The sequence below is a fragment of the Cetorhinus maximus genome, chromosome 7, assembly GCF_964194155.1.
Source record: "Cetorhinus maximus chromosome 7, sCetMax3.hap1.1, whole genome shotgun sequence".
NCBI lineage: Eukaryota > Metazoa > Chordata > Chondrichthyes > Lamniformes > Cetorhinidae > Cetorhinus > Cetorhinus maximus.
This window is the reverse complement of record NC_135885.1, coordinates 36,060,911-36,081,345: the sequence shown is the minus strand read 5'-3', so window position 1 is coordinate 36,081,345 and position 20,435 is coordinate 36,060,911. Positions and strand designations below refer to the sequence as shown.

Below are 20,435 nucleotides of genomic sequence, written 5' to 3'. Positions count from 1 at the left end.
GTGTCTTACGCAATAACTTATGGTGAATAAACTTGCATAAAAGGTGTTTGGTCTCAGTGGATTTGACAATTTGCAAAACCATTCCATTTAGGAGACAGCCACTAGGTCTACAGACCCTCAGTTCAAATGTAGGTCCAGGGATTTTAAGAAGTACAATTAACTAGAAAACTGCCATCACCATAAGCAATGGGTAGAACCCCACACCTTCTCTTGCAGCGCCCCCTCCCCCCCACCCTCACCCTTCCACTCTACCATGACTGCTTCCCCCTCTCAAGCAGATTGTGACTCAGAGAATAACCCCTATTTGTCTCTAACTCTTGGATGAACTATTTTGTTCGCAGTTCAAGCTTCACTGGAAAAACCAATGGTGTTAGCAAGAATTTTGAAAGTCATTTGCTAACTGGTCTCTTGTGAATCTGCAATTTTTAAATCGCTCCACTATTGGCATTGCCTTCAGATGCCTAGGCTTTAAGCTCTTTAATTGTCCCTTCAACCTCTCCGCATCTCTACTCCTCCATCCTCCTTTAAGACGCTCCTTAAAATCTATTAATTTGACCAAGCTTTTGGTCACTTGCCCCAACATTTCCTAATGTGGCTGGGCATCAAATGTTGTCTGATAATTTGCCTGTGTCGTGTTTTGGGGTACTTTTCTACTTTAAGGGTGCTACATAAATATTCTCCAACAAAAGAGAATCTAACCATCTCCCCTTGACATTCAATGGCATTGTCATTGCCGAACCCCTCACTATCAACATCCCAGGGTTACCTGACCAGAAACTGAACTGGACCAACCATATAAATGCTGTGGCTACAAGAGCAGGTCAGAGGCTGGGAATTCTGCAGAGAGGCACAAGTTAGGAGTGTGATGGGATACTCTCCACTTGCCTGGATGAATGCAGCCTCAACAACACTCAAAAAGCTTGACATCATCCAAGACAAAACAAGCCGCTTGACTGGCACCTCATTTACCACCTTCACCATTCACTCTCTCCACCACCAATGCTCAGTGGCTGCAGTATGCACCATCATGCACTGCAGCAACTCACCAAGGCTCCTTCACCACACCTTCCAAACTCTCAACCTCTACCACCTAAAAGGACAAGGACAGCAGATGCATGGGAACACCACCAACTGGAAGTTCCCCTCCAAGGCACACACCATCCTGACTTTGTCTATATCTTCGGTCCTTCTCTGTTGCTGGGTCAGAAACCTGGAACTCCGTTGCTAACAGCACTGTAGGTGTACTTACACCACATGGACTGCAGTAGCTCAAGGCGGCGGCTCAACACCACCTTCTCGAGGACAATTGGGAATGGGCAATAAATGCTGGCCTTGCCAGTGACACTCGCTACCCTTAGCCCAAGCCAGTGAAAATTGGGGTTACCAAGTATGGGAGCGTGATTGCCAGAATCGGGTCCTGCCCACCATTTTTAAACAGCTCTGGATTCGTTCTGACTCTGCAAAAATCTAGGCCATGATTTCAAGAGAGGAATATTTATAGACTAATGGTCTATTGCAGGGAAAGAAATAAGTTACCAAGAGAAAAAAATAAAACTGAAGAATATGTTTTAAACACTGCAGATTTGATTAAATATTCGAGCCGATGGATTTAAGTCAGGTTTCCAGGAAACCTGTCACTCATTCCCAGCTGCAGTGATCATTAATTCTTCGAAGGTTTGAGTGAAATGTCTGCACAACCACTAACTTGTTGAAGTCCTCCACTTTTAGGAATTTGCTTTTATTTAGTGCATAAGAAATTTGCAGCTTGGTCTGGCTACCAGCTCACAGATAAACAAAAAAGATAACGGGCTTAAAGGGTTCAGCAATGCAATCTTTTTACTGCTTCCTGTTATGAGAAGTGGTTTTCAAAGAAAATGTTGCATGTTCTGTGCACCTGCACCTCCCTCATTTTGGAAAGGCAGTACCTGATTTTTAATGATGTGAATAATGAGGCACACAATGACAACTTGCAATTTTTCATTCGTTCAAGGGATGTGGGCATTGCTGGCTAGGCCAGCATTTATTGCCTATCCCTAATTGCCCTTGAGAAGGTGGTGGCAAGCCACCTTCTTGAACTACTGCAGTCCATGTGGTGTAGGTACACCCACAGTGCTGTTAGCGAAGGAGTTCCAGGTTTCCGACCCAGCAACAGAGAAGGAACTTACAGGTGGTGGTGTACCCATGTGTCTGCTTTCCTCGTCCTTCTAGGTGGTAGAGGTCACAAGTTTGGAAAGTATTATCAAAAGGAGCCTTGGCGAGTTACAGCAGCGCATCTTACATATGGTACACACTGCTGTCACTGTGCACTGGTGGTGAATGTTTAAGGTGGTTAGTGGGATGCCAATCAAGCGATCTGTTTTGTCCTGGATAGTGTCAAGCTTCTTAAACGTTGTTGGAAACTCACTAATCCAGGCAAGTGGAGAGTATTCCATTACAATCCTGACTTGCGCCTTGCAGATGGTGGACAGGCTTTGAGGAGTCAGAAAGTGGAGTTACGCACAACAGAATTCCCAACCTCTGATTTGTTCTTGTAGCCACAGTATTTAAATGGCTGGTCCAGTTAAATTTCTGGTCAATGGTGACACCAAGATGTTGATGATGGGTGACTCAGTAATGGTAAAGCTGTTGAAGGTGAAGTGGAGAAGGTTAAATTCTTTCGTGTTGGAGATTGTCATTGCCTGGCATGAATGTTACTTGCCCAGGTCTTGCTGCATTTTGGCACAGGCTGTTTCAGTCTCTGCAGTGTTGTGAATGGTACTGAACATTGCGCAATCATCAGTGAACATCTCCACCTCTGATCTTAAGATGGAGGTAGGTCATTAATAAAGCAGCTGAAGGTGATAGGGCCTAGGACACTATCCTGAGGAACTCCTGCAGTGATGTTCTGGTATTGAGATGACTGACCTCCAAGAACTACAACCATCTTCCTTTGTAGGATTCCAACCAGCAGAGTTTACCCCCTAATTCGCACTGACTTCAACTTTGCTAGGGCTCCTTGATTCTATATTCACTCAAATGCTGCCTTGATTTCAAGGGCAGTCACTCTTGCCTCACCTCACTGGGCTAGACTTCACACTGAGGTCACCAATGCTCACTGTTAGTGATGTGGAATTTGGATTGCAACTTCCAGTAACCATACATTTGCTGTAAAATGTGGAAATCTGAAAACCACTGTCCAAGATGCCCAACTCCTCTAGAAGCCGCCCCCTAATGGTATCGCATGATTCAAGCACAATAAACAGCATGAAGTTCCTGCACTTACTTTACAGATTATGGACTAAACTCAGTAGAAAAAGTTAGGGTTTGTCCATTCTAGCGTAAGCATCCTTTTAATGGTGAGATACATTTTAATCACTGCCAAATCCTATCCCAAGTACTGTGTACAGTTATGGTCTCCTTATTTAAGAAAGGATATAAATACATTAGAAGCAGTTTGGAGAAGGTTTACTCGACTAATACCTGGGATGGAGGGTTATCTTATGTGGAAAGGTTGGACAGGCTGGGCCTATATCCATTGGAATTTAGAAGAATGAGAGGTGATCTTATTGAGAGAGAGAAAGAGACTAGAACCAGGGAACATAGTTTAAGAATACGGGGTCTCCCATTTAAGATGGAGATGAGAAGAAACTTTTTTCCCCACAGAGGGTCTCAAGCGTTTGGAATTCTCTTCTCCGGAGAGCGGTGGAGGTGGGTTGAGGTTGGTGGACAGGAAGGAAAATGGTGTTGAGGCCACAATCAGATCAGCCATGATCTTACTGAATGGCACAGCAGGCTTAATGGGACTAATGGCCTACTTCTGCTACTATTTCTTATGATCTTCTGATTTTGTGACCCAACATCATTACTAGATCTTCAGCCATTACATGGAGCTTTTTGGGAACATCTAATGGCATATTTATAGTGAAGCTTGTGCTACATTGCACAACGCTGGCCCTCATCCAACTGCCCCGAAATGGGAGGGACTTTTAGAAACAGCTGTGCCTGCAAGTGCTGTGAATAAAGGTTACTGCGAGTGACTATTTCCTTTAGTTCCTGTAGCTTTTGCAGTGGCTGCAGGAAGGTGGTACCAGCCCGCGGCAGCAAAATCAACCTTCTGCAATGTGACAGTGGGTAGCAGTCTTTAACTGCCTCAGGGTCTGCCTGTGATGTTGCTCAGAAAAGTATGATTGAAAGTCACTGTCTGGTTTGCTTTACATTTACTGCCAAGTTGAGTTTTAATCGTGACAGGAATGATGTTAAGGGACCTTCAGTTTCCTGTTAGCTTTGTTCCCTAGTGATGCAAGTAGGAAGGATAAAAACACAAAAATTAAGCCCACCATAACTGAGTTAAGGCTAAGGATATTGTATTACTCATTTCTGTCCCAGAGTTCAGAGATTTTTAGAATTCTAGGAACATTTTATAAAGTTGATATAATTTAATGATGGCACATTCAGAACAATCCTGTTTTATTTGTTACTTTCTATGGAGTCATGCTGAACGAAGAAGAATGATCCCTCATTTTATATTAGTTATGATGCTGTCTTTTAGTGTAATTCTGGCTGTTTTGATTAAAGCTGTTCAATGAATAACTAAGACTGTGGCCCAGATTTTCACAGAGTCTCCACAACTCCGCTGACCTTTGAAAATGGAGGGCGGAATCTGGGTTCAGAAGTCCAGCTTCCATTTTCGACTGATCCCATTTTCTCCAGTAGGGGAAAGGGGCGGGGTGAGACTCATACAGGAGGGAAATCTGAACTCAGCAGTGACATTTGAACACAGTGCTGAGTTCAAATAGACCCCATTTTCACTGTTGCAAGGGCCTTAACCCACAGTGTGGGAGTTATGAATTTTAATGTAGACATAAATGCTCTTGAAGGGCAGATAAGGTCTGTAGAACTGTCATGTTGTGCAGTTATTTCAATCCACAGCCCTTTATAAAAAATACAGGCTACCGGTGTCAGTGAGAGTTGAAAAAACTCTGTTCTAGCAGTTGCAATAGGTGTTTGTTAACATTTCCCCAAGAGCTATCATTATGACTGCTTGTCTATAACTATAAACTATAGTCATCTCAGCAGTGGACTCCTAAGTTCATGGTTTGGCTGACAGCTCAAAGAGGTTATTAAAGGATTAAGGGTCTTTGATGTGGGGTTATGAATAAAAGTTTTTTTGTATTTATACGGTATTAAGTGCTTGAGGGGATTTAAAAGTTTTGAATGGGCTTTCACGAATGGGAGGTTTTTTTTAAAAATATAGTGAACGCTGCAATAGATATTTAGACCTTTATTTTGTTTCATTTCAACATGGATCCTGAGGTCAGATCAGCCATGATCTTATTGAATGGCGGAGCAGGCTCAAGGAGCTGGGCCTACTCCAGCTCCTAATTTGTATGCCCATCTGCCCATGGTGGATTGTGGGCGAGTTGGTATGGAGGATACAAAGGTCAAAGCTGGTGGGTGGGTTGGCATGATGTGGCTTTGGAGCTATAATGGGGTAGGCGGGGAACATGGGTTGGTATTAAGTTGGCAAGATGGCACGCAGGTGACATGGAGAATGGATAGGAGGATTATGATGTGTGAGGGGTGCGGGCTGGAAGGCCAAACAAATGGGCGACCAACTCCGTGGTCACCTCCAATCTGCATCCAGGGATGTTGGGCCCAACTCTATCCCACCCCCCTGGAGTGAAAATTGGGTCTCGTGGGGCACTTTCTACCAAGGCGGGTCAGTCGATTCAGGAAATCTCCTGACTCGAGCTACCTGCCTTGGTAGCAGGAATCTGGCCCTGTACGATATTACCCAGTATTGAGACATGGTGTAAACACAATCAGCCTGGAATGACTTCCATGAATAACACTTCCTCTGGACCTTCCTGTCAAACCTCCCTTCCATTTCATTAACTGTTTCCCATTTCTAAATATGGCCTGATTTCTGCCGTTAAATAATGTTGCCTCATTTAATGATGCCCAGAGCCATATAAAAAAAGTGCAAATAAAGGTCATTTAAGTCAGCTGCATGTCCCCGCAGATCTCAAAACTGACACCCCAGTCACTTTTATAAATTCCTCAGGAGGAACAACAATGCTCAAAAGAGCCCCAATCCCCATCTCACAGCTTATTTGCATTTGTGCTGCTTCTACAATTGCTGTGCAATGTTCGATTTCAATCAAATTCCTGTATCAAAAAGATCCAACCAAGCGCCTCTTCACTGCAGCCAGAAAAGGATTTATATAGATGTTCATTAAAAGCTGAAAAATATGGGTGCTGAAGGTCTGCAGGGACCTTTACAAACTGCAAATTTCCAGCAGGGATTACAGGATGGCAATCGGGAGTGGGTACAATTCATGCATGCCCCCCAACCCCCTCATTTGAACTATGCAAACAACCACCAAATGCAAAGCCCTTTACTAAGATTAGTTAACGGAACACATGCTGGGGGATGAACCTGGAACCAACAGGGCTCAGCTACCAATAAATGAACTTGCTGAGCCAGAATGCACGGAGAGTAAGAGAGCCAGTTACAGAAGAGAAAGTGGGCAAGTGGGGAATTTCCCCTCCTGTATATTGCTCTCTTCCCCTTCACCGCTCTCCTTCTCCACTTCTCTCTCTCTCTCGTCCTTTTCACCTCTGCTTTTTCTGTCAGCAGCAACCATTAAAGAAAATACAGTGGATGCTGAAAATCTGAAATAAAAACAAAGTGCTGGAAAGACTTAGCGGGTCTGACAGCCTCTGTGGAGAGAAAGTGTGTTAACATTTGAAGTCCAATATGATTCTTCAGAACGAAAGGAAGGTAGAAATGTGAATGTTTTATGTCATTGCAAGGGCGGAGGGGGAGAAAGAACAAAAGGGAAGGTATGGGATAGGGTAGACGGCGAGACAGATTAAATGACAAAGTTCTCTTGGATCAAAAGGCAAAGGGAGTGGCAGTCATTCTAGTAAAGAGACAGCATTTGTCCAAAGCGAGTGTAAATGCCCGAATAATGAACAGCTCTGTCCAAAAGCATGAACATGAAAAACAAGATTCAAACTGGCATCTGGCAAAAAAAAAAGAATAAAAATGGGGTCAGAGTTCATGGTCTGAAGTTGTTAAATTCAATGTCAAGTCCAGAAAGCTGTAAAGTGCCTAATCGAAAGATGAGGTGCTGTTCCTCCAACTTGCGTTGGTTTCACTGGAACACTACAGCAGGCCAAGGACAGAAATGTGTGCATGAGAGCAAGCAGCCAGAAGCTCAGGGTCATCCTTGCAGACTGAGCGGAGGTGTACTGCAAAGCGGTCACCCAATCTACATTTGGTCTCCTTGGTGTAGAGTAGACAGCAGCAAATGCAGTATTCTAAATTGGTAGTAGAATAAGTAAATTGCTGCTTCACCTGGAAGCCTTGGACAGTGACGAGGTGGTAAAGGAGGTGTTACACCTCCTGGAATTGCATGGGAAGGTGCCATGGGAGGGGGACTAAGGTGGTGGGGTGATTGAGGAATGGACCAGGATCTCATGGAGTGAACAGATCTTAGGACTGCTGACCGGGAGAGTGATGGCATCATGCTTGAGGTGGCGGAAATGGCAAACGATCATCCTTGAGTGTGGAGGCTGGTGGGGTGGAACCATTTATCCTTGCTGCTGTTGGCATTCTACCTCCAGAGGCTAAGATTGAATTAATTCCTTAGGGCTAATTGGTATCCAAGCCTAAACCTGCAAGATAAAGGTACTAAAGGCAATACGACTGCCCTGTTTTTCCATTACATTAGTCCATGTGACACAATCTTCCTCAATGCCCAGTTATTACAAGAACACATTGGCCATTTTGATAAATCTACAAATAAAACACAAGGTTAGAAAGGCTAGATAGTGTGGTGTTAGCACGTCAGCTTTAACTGAAATTCAGTCCAGATGAATGGATTGGAAGGTTCTTCTCTCTACACGACTCTCAGCATTCTACACAATTGAGTTTGGATAATCTAATGGTGTTTCACCTCACAACATGGGCCTGGGGTTAAGTAGCAGTCCAGTGAAGACTTGCAACATCTGTGCTCCACTCTTCCTGATTTATACTAAAAATTTCTACTGTTTCTTTAGTAGGCTGAATACTAGATTATACAATGAAATTCTATTGATCTTGTATGCATGATATTTGCTCCAGTGTGCATAAGCAGTCATACTATATGCCCTGCAATTATTCAGTGTACTGGCCAAGATGGGAAAAGGGAGCTGATTCAGAGCTTATTCCATGTATTTGTATGCTTAAGTATTATGGATGCAAGTGGTAGTCATTGATGATGGTCATGAAAATATAATAATTTTCATAATATTGTGATTTATTGTAAAGGTAGGTTAATAGTGGGATTTGGATTAGTTTCTCTGTGTGGATGTGTGCGTAGGGGGGATTTAATTGAATTGGAGACAGCTGGTCTGGAGTTTGCGTTATCAAAGGGAAGCAAGGTTTGAAATGCTACATATGTAAACATGGCTGAAGTTTTAGAATGTGAGGTGTGAGGAATATTTGCATTTTTAGATAAATTATGTTAGCTTGAATTTCAAAGAGATGGTAAGATGTTAGACCTAGCCATAAGAAGCTAAGCCAAACAGTGTTTATTTTTCCCCAAAGGTTACTGATAATATGAGTACTATGAAAGATTTATATTATGAGAAAAGTAAAGTTGCAATGACATATTGGAACAATGGAATTTACATTAAAAAGGGAGAAACATGTATAAAGGAGATGAGGTTATGTGTAAGGGGGAAGGCATTCTAACACAAGTGTGAAAAGCCTTTGGCCTCTATGCATCAAAAGTTGCTGACTACAGGAACCAAAGCTAAGAAAACTCTCTTTGAATATCACTGTCCAGGGTATTATGTGCTTTGCCTGGGTCTGTTGAAATTTGTTTGTTTTTACTGTTGCCTTAACGAAGGTGTTAACTGGGAGCCAGATTAATTGGGGGATTTAGGGAGTTATTACATAGCTCTACAAATTACTATTGTATGTGCTTACAATCTTTTCTTTTCTGTTTAAAAACCTCCCAAGTCTCAGTGGACTTATTACTACTGAATTCAAGGCACGCATCTCAAAATAAAATACAAATTGAAGAACAATTGTGGCAGCTGTTACACGTTTCCTTCTGGGATTTGAGCAACTCTGCATTTACCATCCGCTGTGCCCTAACAAAATGGCACCAAAGTACAGATGCATGGAAATGGATTTAAGCGATTAGCAAGCAGGATAGATGCCAGACTGCAGTTTGAAAGACCCAAGTAAAGTGGCTCTGGGACAAGTGATAACTCTGGAGACCATGGCCTATAAACTGGATTGTGCTGCAATTCAGGCAAGATCTCATTGCAGCACACACAGCAAGCATGTAATGATGCTGGTGACATGACCATGTGAAATGGGTCCGTAGGCCTAGTTTGTTTAGTACCATCAAGTTGCGGCCACCAGTTGCTGACCCAGAGGCAGCTTGCTGGTCCAAGAAGAGCCCAGACATTGGCCTAGGCAGTAAGCATAATCTGGGAAGTGGAAGGACTTGGGAAGGGGTGCAAATTGGGACTGGCAGTGGCAAATGAAATTAATGTGGAGCCAAGAGGAACATTTTTGCTTCTCCTAACTCCATAATAAAGTTAAAAAAAAAACTTCCTGGAGCGGTCAAGGGGCTTGTGGTTGTGTCCCCTTCTTCTCCTCTGTATAAATCATATCAAAAAAAGGGTAGGCAGTGGCACAGTGCTGAATGGAGTCTCAATTGTTAAGTAGCACATACAAGATCCTGAGGGGACTTGACAAGGTGGATGATGAATAAAAAAGACATTTTTTGCCTGTTCCTCAAGTCAGATTAGCCATGATCTCAACCTAACCTGCCCAGTGGGAATGGGGTAGGTATGGGTTGGACCCCAATTTTACTCCCTGTCTGATTGTGACGTCCAATGACGTCAGGCAGGGTGCAAAATGAACACCTGACCAGAGTTTGCCTGATTGTGCCAGACAAATTAGGTTAAAATCAGGTCTACAGTGCTGAACAGCAACTCCGAAAGCCTGAGGACCTGTGAGAAAGAAACGTACTGCTTTATGTAATAATTGTAAATGCTGCTCACTAATCCTTACAAAATAACTGACATCGTAATAAACCCCATGACCCGCTTCTCACACCCTAGTACACAGGTTGTATATTTTAAGATTAGGCATTGATTTGAAAGACAGCAGACATTGTCAGAAGCTACACATGCAAGTAGAAAATTAAACAAAAGATATGTCCTTACTTTTTTCTTGTGAAGGTTGATGTCAATTTTCATAGAGGTGCACTTATTCAAAGTATTCAGTCGCCTGGAAATAAATCAAACTCCAATATATAAATCAAATCCAATCTCAATTACAATTATCCTCAACTAATGACAATCCAATGATGGGATTTGAAACATTTCTAGGTAATTAACTGCCATTTTAATTACAAGATAGGCCTTTAAATTTCTAAGGAAAATGCTCATCTGGACAGTAACATTTTAGGCTATAGGCTGCTAGAGCCCATATCACAGGTCTGCATTATAAGCCAGTGTAAATAGTGATAATACATCCTAGAAAAACTCAGCAGGTCTGGCAGCATCGGCGGAGAAGAAATCAGTTAACGTTTCGAGCCTTCATGGCCCTTCGGCAGAACTGAAGCATAGTTAGAAGAAGGGAGAAATATAAATTGGTTTAAGGTGGGTGGGGTGGGGGTGGGGCGGGGAGAGACACATTGAGGGTGTGGTGATTGTGGAGATGAGCAGATAATCAAAAGATGTCTGTGTCTCTCCCCCCGCACCCCCCCCACCCCACCCACCTTAAACCAATTTATATTTCTCCCTTCTTCTAACTATGCTTCAGTTCTGCCGAAGGGCCATGAAGGCTCGAAACATTAACTGATTTCTTCTCCGCCGATGCTGCCAGACCTGCTGAGTTTTTCCAGGTAATTCTGTTTTTGTTTTGGATTTCCAGCATCCGCAGTAGCTTTTAGCTTTTTGTTTTTATAATACATCCTATATGGCATTCTGCTCAGCTCCATTCATTTAAACAGCAGCACTGTGAGAGAGTGTTTGGTTTCTCTAGCCTATCCCTTTATCAAACATAGGTCAGCTGGTACCTTTATTGCAAGTGGAACTGCTAAATGCCGCTTGCCTACCTAGGTCAGCCCAGTCAATTTATTGGATGTTTACTGAGCGACAATGGTGCTTTACACTGTGTGATAAACATAATAAAGTGATGCACTGATGAACACCTTTTCAGGTTTCTCTCACATGCTGATTTCATCAGAGCACTCTTTTCACCCAATACAATTTGAATCTTCCACCCACTAAAAGCCACTGAGTTTGAATAAACATTGTGGTTGCACGTAACCACACCTCCTGAGAATTCAACACAAGGGCATTTATAGTTGCATTTAAAATGTGTTCAGGCAGTCCAGCTCAAGTTTTCGGTCTATGAGTACAAATGGATCTGTTCATTTTAAGAACAGGGTAAAATGGATAGATACTTACCCCCCGTGTCAGAACACAACCCCCGTGACAGAACGCAATGCTTCATGATTAATATAAGTAACCGCTATTGAATCCTATTGCTACTGCTGCTATAAGCCTCACCTTGATTATAATCAGGCTCAGCCTTTATGTATAAATGTGTGCTTTATGATACGACAGATGCAAAGCCCATGAGGGTAAGTACTGATGGTGGGGAGCAGTTCTCTTCAACTACATCTGGTTTCTCATTCCTTTCTTCACCTTTTCCACTTTTTGCTCCACTGGAAGCCCCAATGCAACTCCCCTTTATATTGCAAGATTGTTTGCTACGTGCTGGACAATTATGAATCTTGATGCTCTCTCTAGGTGGACAGAACAACTCAGCCCAAGCTGTCCAAATGGTGACACTCTTATTTCAGGATGCCAATGGTTTGCTCAGTCAGAACCTTTGTTGCTGCATGGCTCTGATTATATTGGCAGGAGCCATGAACCAGTTCCTCCCCAGCAGCCTTCCTACCCTTAATAATCTGAGTGGAACAGAAAGGATATTGAGGATTGATCGAGTAGTGAATGCATCATGACTATTACCAGAACACTGGCGCAGACATACATTACTCATGCTAGCGGTTGCAAACAAGTTCAACATAGAAGCCCATTCCTGTTGAAAAAAAATGTCTAATTAGGGGACATGTAGGTTTACATGTCTGCAGTGTATGATGCCAAACATCCCCTGGAATCCAGCAATGTGGGCAAATTGTTTCTTTCTGGTTGCCAGCCTCCATGGCCAAGCCAGTATCAGTGCGGCTCAGTGGTAGCACTTTTGCCACTGAGTCAGAAGGTTCTGAATTTAAGCACGACTCCAAGAGGCTTCAGGCTGCCTCTCCAGTGAATTACAGGAGTGCTACACTGTTGGAAGTGTTGTCTTTTGGATTAAATGTTAAACTGAGATCCCATTTGCTCTTTCTGGTGGACGTAAAAATCTCACAGCGTTACTAAAGAGAAAAAACAAGGATCCCCGTGATTCTGGCCAACATTTATCCCTCAACCAACATCATTTAAAACCAGATGATCAGGTCATTTATCTTACTCCTGTCTGTAGGATCATACTGTATGTGCTACATATGGCAGTGATTACACTAAAAAAAGTACTTGATTGCCTATAAAATGTCTTGAAATGTCCTGAGGTTGTGAAAGGTGTTATGTAAATACAAGTCTTCTTTTTAAACAAACAGTTGTCACCTCGCAAGTAGCACATCAAGTGAATTGCTGGGTTGCCTTTTGCACAGCAAACCGAGTGATGTTGTTAATGTTATCGGTGAATTTTGAAAGGTACCAGAGGCACAGAAGTTTACAGCCACGGTGAACCAACAATAAGAACATAAGAAATAGGAACAGCAGTAGGCCATAGAGCCTGCTCTGCCACTCAATACAATCATAGCTGAGCTTCAGCTTCAACTCCACTTTCCCACCTGGTCCCCATATCCGCCAATTCCCTGAGAGACCTGTCTAGTTCAGCCTTAAATATATTCAATGATCGCCTCCTTGAAGTGCAGCCACCTTACATACTGCTCCTCTGAGTTTCCTGAAGATCCACATGCTGTATGGCCTCCCGTGCACTTCCCTTGTTCATCCTCTTCTTGCAGCCACTGCAGATCTTTGCTGCTGCTCTTTCTCCTGATTTGGGTGCCATGGGATTAAGCCCAGCATCATTCCAATGTTCAGCAAATTGAGAATGAATAAATCTCGACCATCACCAACTCTTTTTTCAAAAGTATTTTACAACTGAAGCCATCAGCCAAAAAAAAATTGGCTTCAAAACACCTTAAAACAACTAACCAGAGACTTACCTTTGGATTTCTTTAAAGCAGTGCTTGTGAAGGCTGCTTCTTGACTGTTTCGGCCATGATTTGCTGGGTGGTTTTAGGAAATGTCTTAGGCGCACACAGCCAACAATTACCCAAAAAGGTCCCGATTCCAGCCCAGCAGCCTTATTAACATATTTTAACGATGCCTGTGTTTGTTTCAGGTGGTCACCAGTGATAAACACCCAAACCAATATGTCGCTGGGTACATTTAGAGTGCTGTTCTTTTGTGTGACGCTGTGCTGCAAATTTTGACTTCTTGGCACCCGCTTTGGACTTTTAGAATGAGCAAAACACATCCAAACTTTGCCAGTGTCTTTTTTGATCACAAATTTCACTCAGCATCCGAGTGTTAATAGCTGTGGCTACAGAGATCATATGACAATTCCACAAAGAGTTGATTGCGCACACAAGCTTAAAGCCTGTCATTTCAAACTCTCTAGAACACAGGACCTAGGAGCAGGAGTAGGCCATTTGGCCCTTTGAACCTGCTCCATCATTCAAAAAGATCATGGCTGATCTGATCATGATCTCAATTCCACTTTCCTGTCTGCCCCCACAAAACCCTCGACTCCCTTGTCTTTCAAAAATCTATCCAACTCACACTTGAATAAATTCAATGACCCAGCCTCCACTGCTCTTTGGGGGAAGAGAATTCCACAGGCTAATGACCCTCAGAGAATAAAAGAAGCTTCTTGTCAAAGTCACAGCAGAACTCAAATTCTCACTGGCCATACTGAAGCTCAAATCTGGGTCACACAAACATTCCTTTCTTGTTTCCTCCTGACTATATACAATTCAGCAGCAAAGTTAGGCAAACAACCAAAGAGGACTAAGTGCAAAATAATGGAGAGAAAATCACCTTACCTTCCACCAAGGAAATGAGAAACCTACACTTGGCACCAAACTCTATGGGTGCTGGTGAGATTAAGGAAGTGTCTGAATCATGGTGCAGTGTACCACAACAGTGGGCTACACTGCTGAAATAGTTTTGATGGTGCAACATTCTGTAAATCTTACAATTATTTTCTCTGGCCAAAGGAAAATTAAGAAAATGTAATACTGAGAGCACAAAACATTCTAGTGCTGAGGATTTCTCTACTGACTACAAGGCTGCACATCTCTGGGAGTTGCTGGTGCTAAGGCAAGAAGAAACACAGAAGCACGAAATGCAAATTGAAAAATGATGCCGAGAACACACAACAGATGTCACATTGCCCCTGTTGTGCTGTTACGACCTCTCAATCATATGAAATCATATCACATCAAGTGAAATTCTGGATGATGCTAATCAAGCAGCTGAGTATCAAGTCTTTTCTGTTTTAATTTGCCAATGCCACCTTCTTTTATACTTCACTTCAAACCAAATGCAAATTCATAGCTACATCATAGCAAGCCAGCTGTTGGGCAGAAAGGGCAGCAGTGAAAGTGGCTCAAGAACGTTGGACCAGGTTTTTTCAGCCAGCAGTAAATGGGCGACATATAACCAGGCTGTTGAGTAGATCAGGCTACAGGAAGGTCTTCAGAATCTGTGGTGAATCTGTATTCTCTTAACTAATCCTGGGAGACCCAGTCGTTACCTATAGTCCAATCATTAACTCCACCACAATTGCGCTGGGACTATCAGGTGAATTTAGAATGTCTGATATTGAGGAGGTCACACCTCTGAGAAAAGCAGCACACAGCACAGGAGGGAGACCAAAGACACTAAAGATACGGTTGCACACGTTGCCACTGGAACCACCAGAGCACTTAATTAGCGTGGGTGAGTTGTACTTTCAGCCGAGTCCTTCTTTCCTTGGGTGAATCCTCATCCTTGGGTGAATCTTAAAACTGATGTGTTGCTGGACCAGGAGCCAATATAGGCCAATGAACATGAGGTGATAGGTGAACAGGATTTGGTGCAAATATGGATGTAGGCAGCAGTGTTTTGGATGAACTAAAGTTGATGGGAGGGTGGAAAATGGGAGACCAGCCAGGAGAGCATTGTAATAATTGATTCTGGAAGGTACAAGGTACAAAAGCATGGGGATATCGTGGTAGTTTGTATGCTGCAACCCAATGCTCATTAGAATCTGTATTGAGATCTCATTTAACATAGGCTCCTCATAACCAACAGAAAGAAAACTTTCAGCCCATCACTTGGGCTGCATTTAGACCCAAGTTCCAGGATTGAAGGGTCATTGTTTAACAAGCTGCACCAGTCAGTTCCATCCACCCCAAAGCCTTGTTGAAACGAACACCATTACACAATACAATAGGGTGCAACAAATCCCAGTCATATCATTTGACTAAATAATAATGTAGTATTTCTGTGTTCCACTTCTGTTCCTACTCACCTCCCATTCACCATATGAATCTGCTAACTGTATGGCAATGCTCCGGCTTACATTTGCTCTTGTAAGTCAGCAGAACACAAACTCTCGGGTTATTTAGAAATAGAGAAAATGGAAGTAACTGTCAACTTAACCATCTTTATAAATATTAGGAATGTGAATAGCATATTAGCATGGATTGAGAATTGGTTAATGGACAGAAAGCAGTAGGAACAAAGGGGCCATTTTGGGATGACAGATTGTATCACAGAATTGTTACAGAAGGAGGCCATTCGGCCCATTGTATCTGCACCAGCTCTTGGGTGAGCAATTTCTTTAACCAGTGGGGTGCCACATGGATCAATGCTTGCTTGGGCCTCAGCTATTTACAATCTATATCAATGACTTAGATGAGGGGACTGAGTGCAATATATCCAAGTTTATTGATAATACAAAGCCAAGAGGGAAAGTAAGCTGTGGAGAGCTGCAACAAAGTTGCAAAGGGATATAAACAGCTTGAGTGGGCAACAAGGTGGCAACTGGAGTATAATTAGAGGAAATGTGAAATTACCTACTCGAGTAGGAAGATTGGAAAGGCAGAATATTTTTAAAAATGAGATTAGTAGTAAATGTTGGTATTCAGAGGGATGTGTGTGTCCTTGTACACAAACCACATTTTAACAGAGATATAGCAAGCAATTTAGGAAGACATAAGTTAGCTTTAATTGCAAGGGGATTGGAGTATAAAATTAATGAGTTATATGCAGAAACATAGGCCTTTGATGAAGACCACATTTGGAGTATAGTTCTGGTCTCCTTACCCAAGGGCATACTTGCCTTGGAGATGGGTGCAGCGGATTGATTCTTAAGAGTTGGGTCCTAGGGTGAGTGGGGGTCATGAGGAGACACCAAGTAGAATGGGCCTAAACTTCTCACTCTTCTAAACTCCAGGGAAAAGTCTCATTGAAACATAAAATTCATGGATGGCTTAGCAGGGTAGATGCTTAGGTACCGTTTCCCATAGCTGAAGAGTCCAAAACTAGGGTTCATAGTATCAAGATAAGGAGTTGGCTACATAAAATGGACTGAGAGGTCTACAAATTTCTTCAGAGTGTTGTGAACTTTGGAATTCTCTACCCAACAGCTTTGGATACCCAATCATTGAGAATATTCAAAAGCAAGACTGATAAATTTTTGGACATTAAGGGAATCAGGGGATTCGAAGATCAGATGGGAAAGTAGAGTAGAAGATCAGCAATAATCTTACTGAAAGGGCCATATGGCCTAGACCTGCCCCTATTTCTTATGCTTTTTTGCAGTTATTTGACAGGGTGAATCATACATGTTGTAGGATCCAGCCAAGTTCCAATGGGTGGATAATCTGTTGATTAGTGCTGAAGTGAAGAAGTTGAAAATGGCCACCATTAGTTCTTGTATATTTTTGTCTATCCAACAAAAACCGACTGCAATGGAGATTATAGCTATTTGTGTTCTGAAGTAAGGTCACAAACTGAAACAGTAACTCTGTTTCTCTCATCACAGGTGCTGCCTGAGCTACTGACTGTTTCCAATATTTTCCATTTTTATTTCAAATTCTAGCATTCGCAGTATTTTGCTTTTTAATAATTACAAGTTGTTGTATCAACTTTACACTGTTATATTAAATACATTTATGATTTTGACAGCGTTGTAGAAGTAGAATCTACTGCCAACCTGCTTGCCATAGTCCACAAATGGAAAGCTGATTTACTTCAGCACTCTGCAAGTTAGTGTATTAGCAAAGGAATACAGGGTACATATTTATAGCTGTCTCCTGCTAGGCTGACAGCCGGTCACACTCAAATGGCAGGAGCCGTCTGAGACAAAGAAGGGATCAACATGAAAATTCTATTCTAGTTTATTTGCATTTTCAGATTAATTCCTTCATAATATTGTATCCCTTTTTAGTTGATGATGGGATTCTGTGATCATGGATTCAGAGGAAGCCAGCAAGTGCACAGCAGCACACAGCTGTTTGTAATCACCTCAATACACTTCCCGTTTATTTTATTCATAGCCTGATGCTGGGAAGGCTGTGTTTATTGCACATCCCTAGTTGCCATGGCAACAGCAGCTGCAAAAGCAATTACATTAGCTCTAACGTTTGAAATCATGTATGTGGGAATATTGTGATTTCAGGCCAATTATCATCTTGTATTTCTCCAGGGTACTAGGTTCATGATCTGTAATATACAGGAGAGGGAGAAATCACAAAGACTGACAGCTTCAAAGCGTGGAAGCTAGAGTGACTTCTATAGCCATGACAAATAAGTCTTCAAAAGGATTTGTCTTAAAGAGACCATGAATACGATGTTATTCACAGCACCCTTATCATTTCCATGGATAATGACCAATTTGTTTTTTTCAGGTTTTCTACGACAGTGATAGAAATTTAATGAGCAGCTTGGTGCCTTTTGCACTTCTAAAAGCTTTCCCACTCAACAGCTGGAGGTTTGTTTGGCTTCCGAGGTTCTCAACGAGCACGCCAGAAATGTTGCTGCGATTAGGATTTTCATTCCCTCACAACACTGCTCTGTTTAGAACCATGTCTCAACTAATCACTCTGCAGTATAAGGCTGATAAAACTCTTGTTGACGTTGAACATAAATCACTCCTAGTGACAAAGGCATTATGATCAATTGTGGAGATTGATTATAAAATAAGTCTTTTGTGCAATACTCTGGCCTTTGAAAACAAACAAGCCAGTGTTTTCAGCCATATTAATCTCTTGAGATCCATTAACATTTTCTAAAAATAGGCCAAGCAAGGCATCTTTAGGGACAGGAGCAAAATGTACGTTTTATTTCATAAATATTTCAGATTTCTCAGAATGTACAATATAGAGATTTTTTATGGAAATATAGTTACAGAAGACATTCTGGTATGATGGCACGAACAAAGGATGTTCCCTACTCAAAGGCAATATAAATCATATGCTGACATAACATATCCATTAAATGAATTCAAGGATAACAGATTTCTAAGTGGCTAATTCTTCAGAAATTGCTTGAAGTCTACGTGTACATCAGTACATTAACATCCGACATTGAGTGTGCAGAATTGCCATTTTATTCAAATTCAGTTACCGTTCGACAAAATTTTTGTTTTTCATTCCTTACCTACAAAGTGGTTCAATGAAATCTTTGTCAAGAAAATCATGATCTTTCTTTACAGACGCAATGTCAATTGGGAATTGGGAATCTGCAACAGATCAAAATATCTTAAATTATATATTTGTACAGTATTGTGATTAGTGAGCAAAACAAAGTTTTCTTCACAGTAATGAACAGCATGCTGTTCACATAAAATAAAAACAATGTCAGAAATACCCAGCAGCTCCATCAGTGTTTGACAAGAGCAAAGACATAGTTCATACCAAAACAATAATGTGTCTTTTTCCATATTTTCAGTTTTTAGTAAACTTGTTTATTTCCAATATTTTGTTTCTTTTTCAAACCTCCAATTCAGCACGATCTTTATGCAACATTCACTAAAAAAAGATACTTAAATACAAGCTTGAGTGTCATTTTCCAATGGGAAAGTTAAAGACCATCTCACTGGGTGGCCGGCATAATTTTTAAAGTCTTATTCTATTGGAAAGCAGAGATATATACAAATATAACTTGGTCTAAAACTTCATCTGTGAGAATATGAGAAGCTCACATCAATAAAGGAATTCCAAATCTGGCCTTTCGTTACACAAAAAATTTAGTTTTACATCTGTTTACAATCAGTGAGATCGTGAAAACAGAGACTAGAGGAAGCGTTTAGTTTATTTAACAGATGTGTCAAAAATATTTCTGGTCATTGAATGCCAGATCATCAGCTACACAGAGATAAATGTCCCTAGTTGCAGAATTTCTCTGTCACACATTATAAATTGGGGCATCTCCACAATAGCAGTCCTAAAATTCCTACATAGCCCATTTTCTTTACAGTTCCCTATAGTATTTCCTTTAACATACTCCACTGTCACAGATTTCAATTAATCAGTAAAATTATCAACTTGAGATAACATTGAACAGAACACTGCTTCAAGAGGCAAGCCACTGATGCTGGATAAACAGCTCAGCATTTGGTAAGCAAGAAAGTGCACTGCAAACAGGAAATTAACACTTTAAATCTTTAAGTTGGGGCTTCAGAAGGAAAATTGAGTGTATCTACACTATTCTGCTAAATTAAAGAAAGGAAAAAAGGTGAATGGTCTCCATCTTAAGGCATTCAGTCCTTCCTCTATGAGTCAATATATGTATGCATGCATTTTTGTTTCATAGATGACACCTTTAGCCAAACAGTTTTAAGTTGTTATTGCAGAACTCGTGTTGAAATAAGCCTCTGGGCTAACAGTAATGGTATTCGAGCAACAAACTCCAATCTAGGAGGCCTAAACCTTGTTTGACAAGTATATTTCATATGAACATACAAAATAGGAGCAGAAGTAGGCCATTTGGCCCCTCAAGTATCCTCCGCCATTCAATAAGATCATGGCTGATCTGTTTATGTTTCAAATTCCACATTCCCATCTACCCCAAAAACCTTTAAATCCCTTGCCTCCATCTACCTCCACCTTAAAAATATTCAATGACCCCGCCTCTATTGCTTTCTGAGGCAGAGGGTTCCAAAGTCACCCAACCCTCAGAAAAAATTTCTTCTCATCTCTGTCCTATGAGGGCACCCCTAATTTTAAAACTGTGCCCACTAGTTCTGGACTCACCCACAACAGGGAACATCCTTTCCATGTCCACTTTATTGAGACCGCTGAGGATCTTATATA

At 41.7% G+C, this 20,435-nt stretch overlaps 1 protein-coding gene across 8 annotated transcripts in view; it reads right to left on the bottom strand.

Moving 5' to 3' along the window:
* Window positions 1-20,435, bottom strand: part of LOC144682710 (stAR-related lipid transfer protein 13-like) — a 165,267-nt gene that overhangs the window by 33,249 nt on the left and 111,583 nt on the right. For 5 of the 8 annotated variants that reach the window (XM_078545328.1, XM_078545335.1, XM_078545327.1 and 2 more), the window contains exons 3-5: window positions 18,781-18,862; window positions 10,216-10,279; window positions 3,096-3,206 (exon numbers count right to left, since the gene is read on the bottom strand). In XM_078545328.1, coding sequence (XP_078401454.1) covers window positions 3,096-3,206; window positions 10,216-10,279; window positions 18,781-18,862 — 257 coding nt within the window. The remainder of the gene's footprint in view (window positions 1-3,095; window positions 3,207-10,215; window positions 10,280-18,780; window positions 18,863-20,435) is intronic. The other 3 variants (XM_078545333.1, XM_078545329.1, XM_078545334.1) reach the window with 1 other exon arrangement.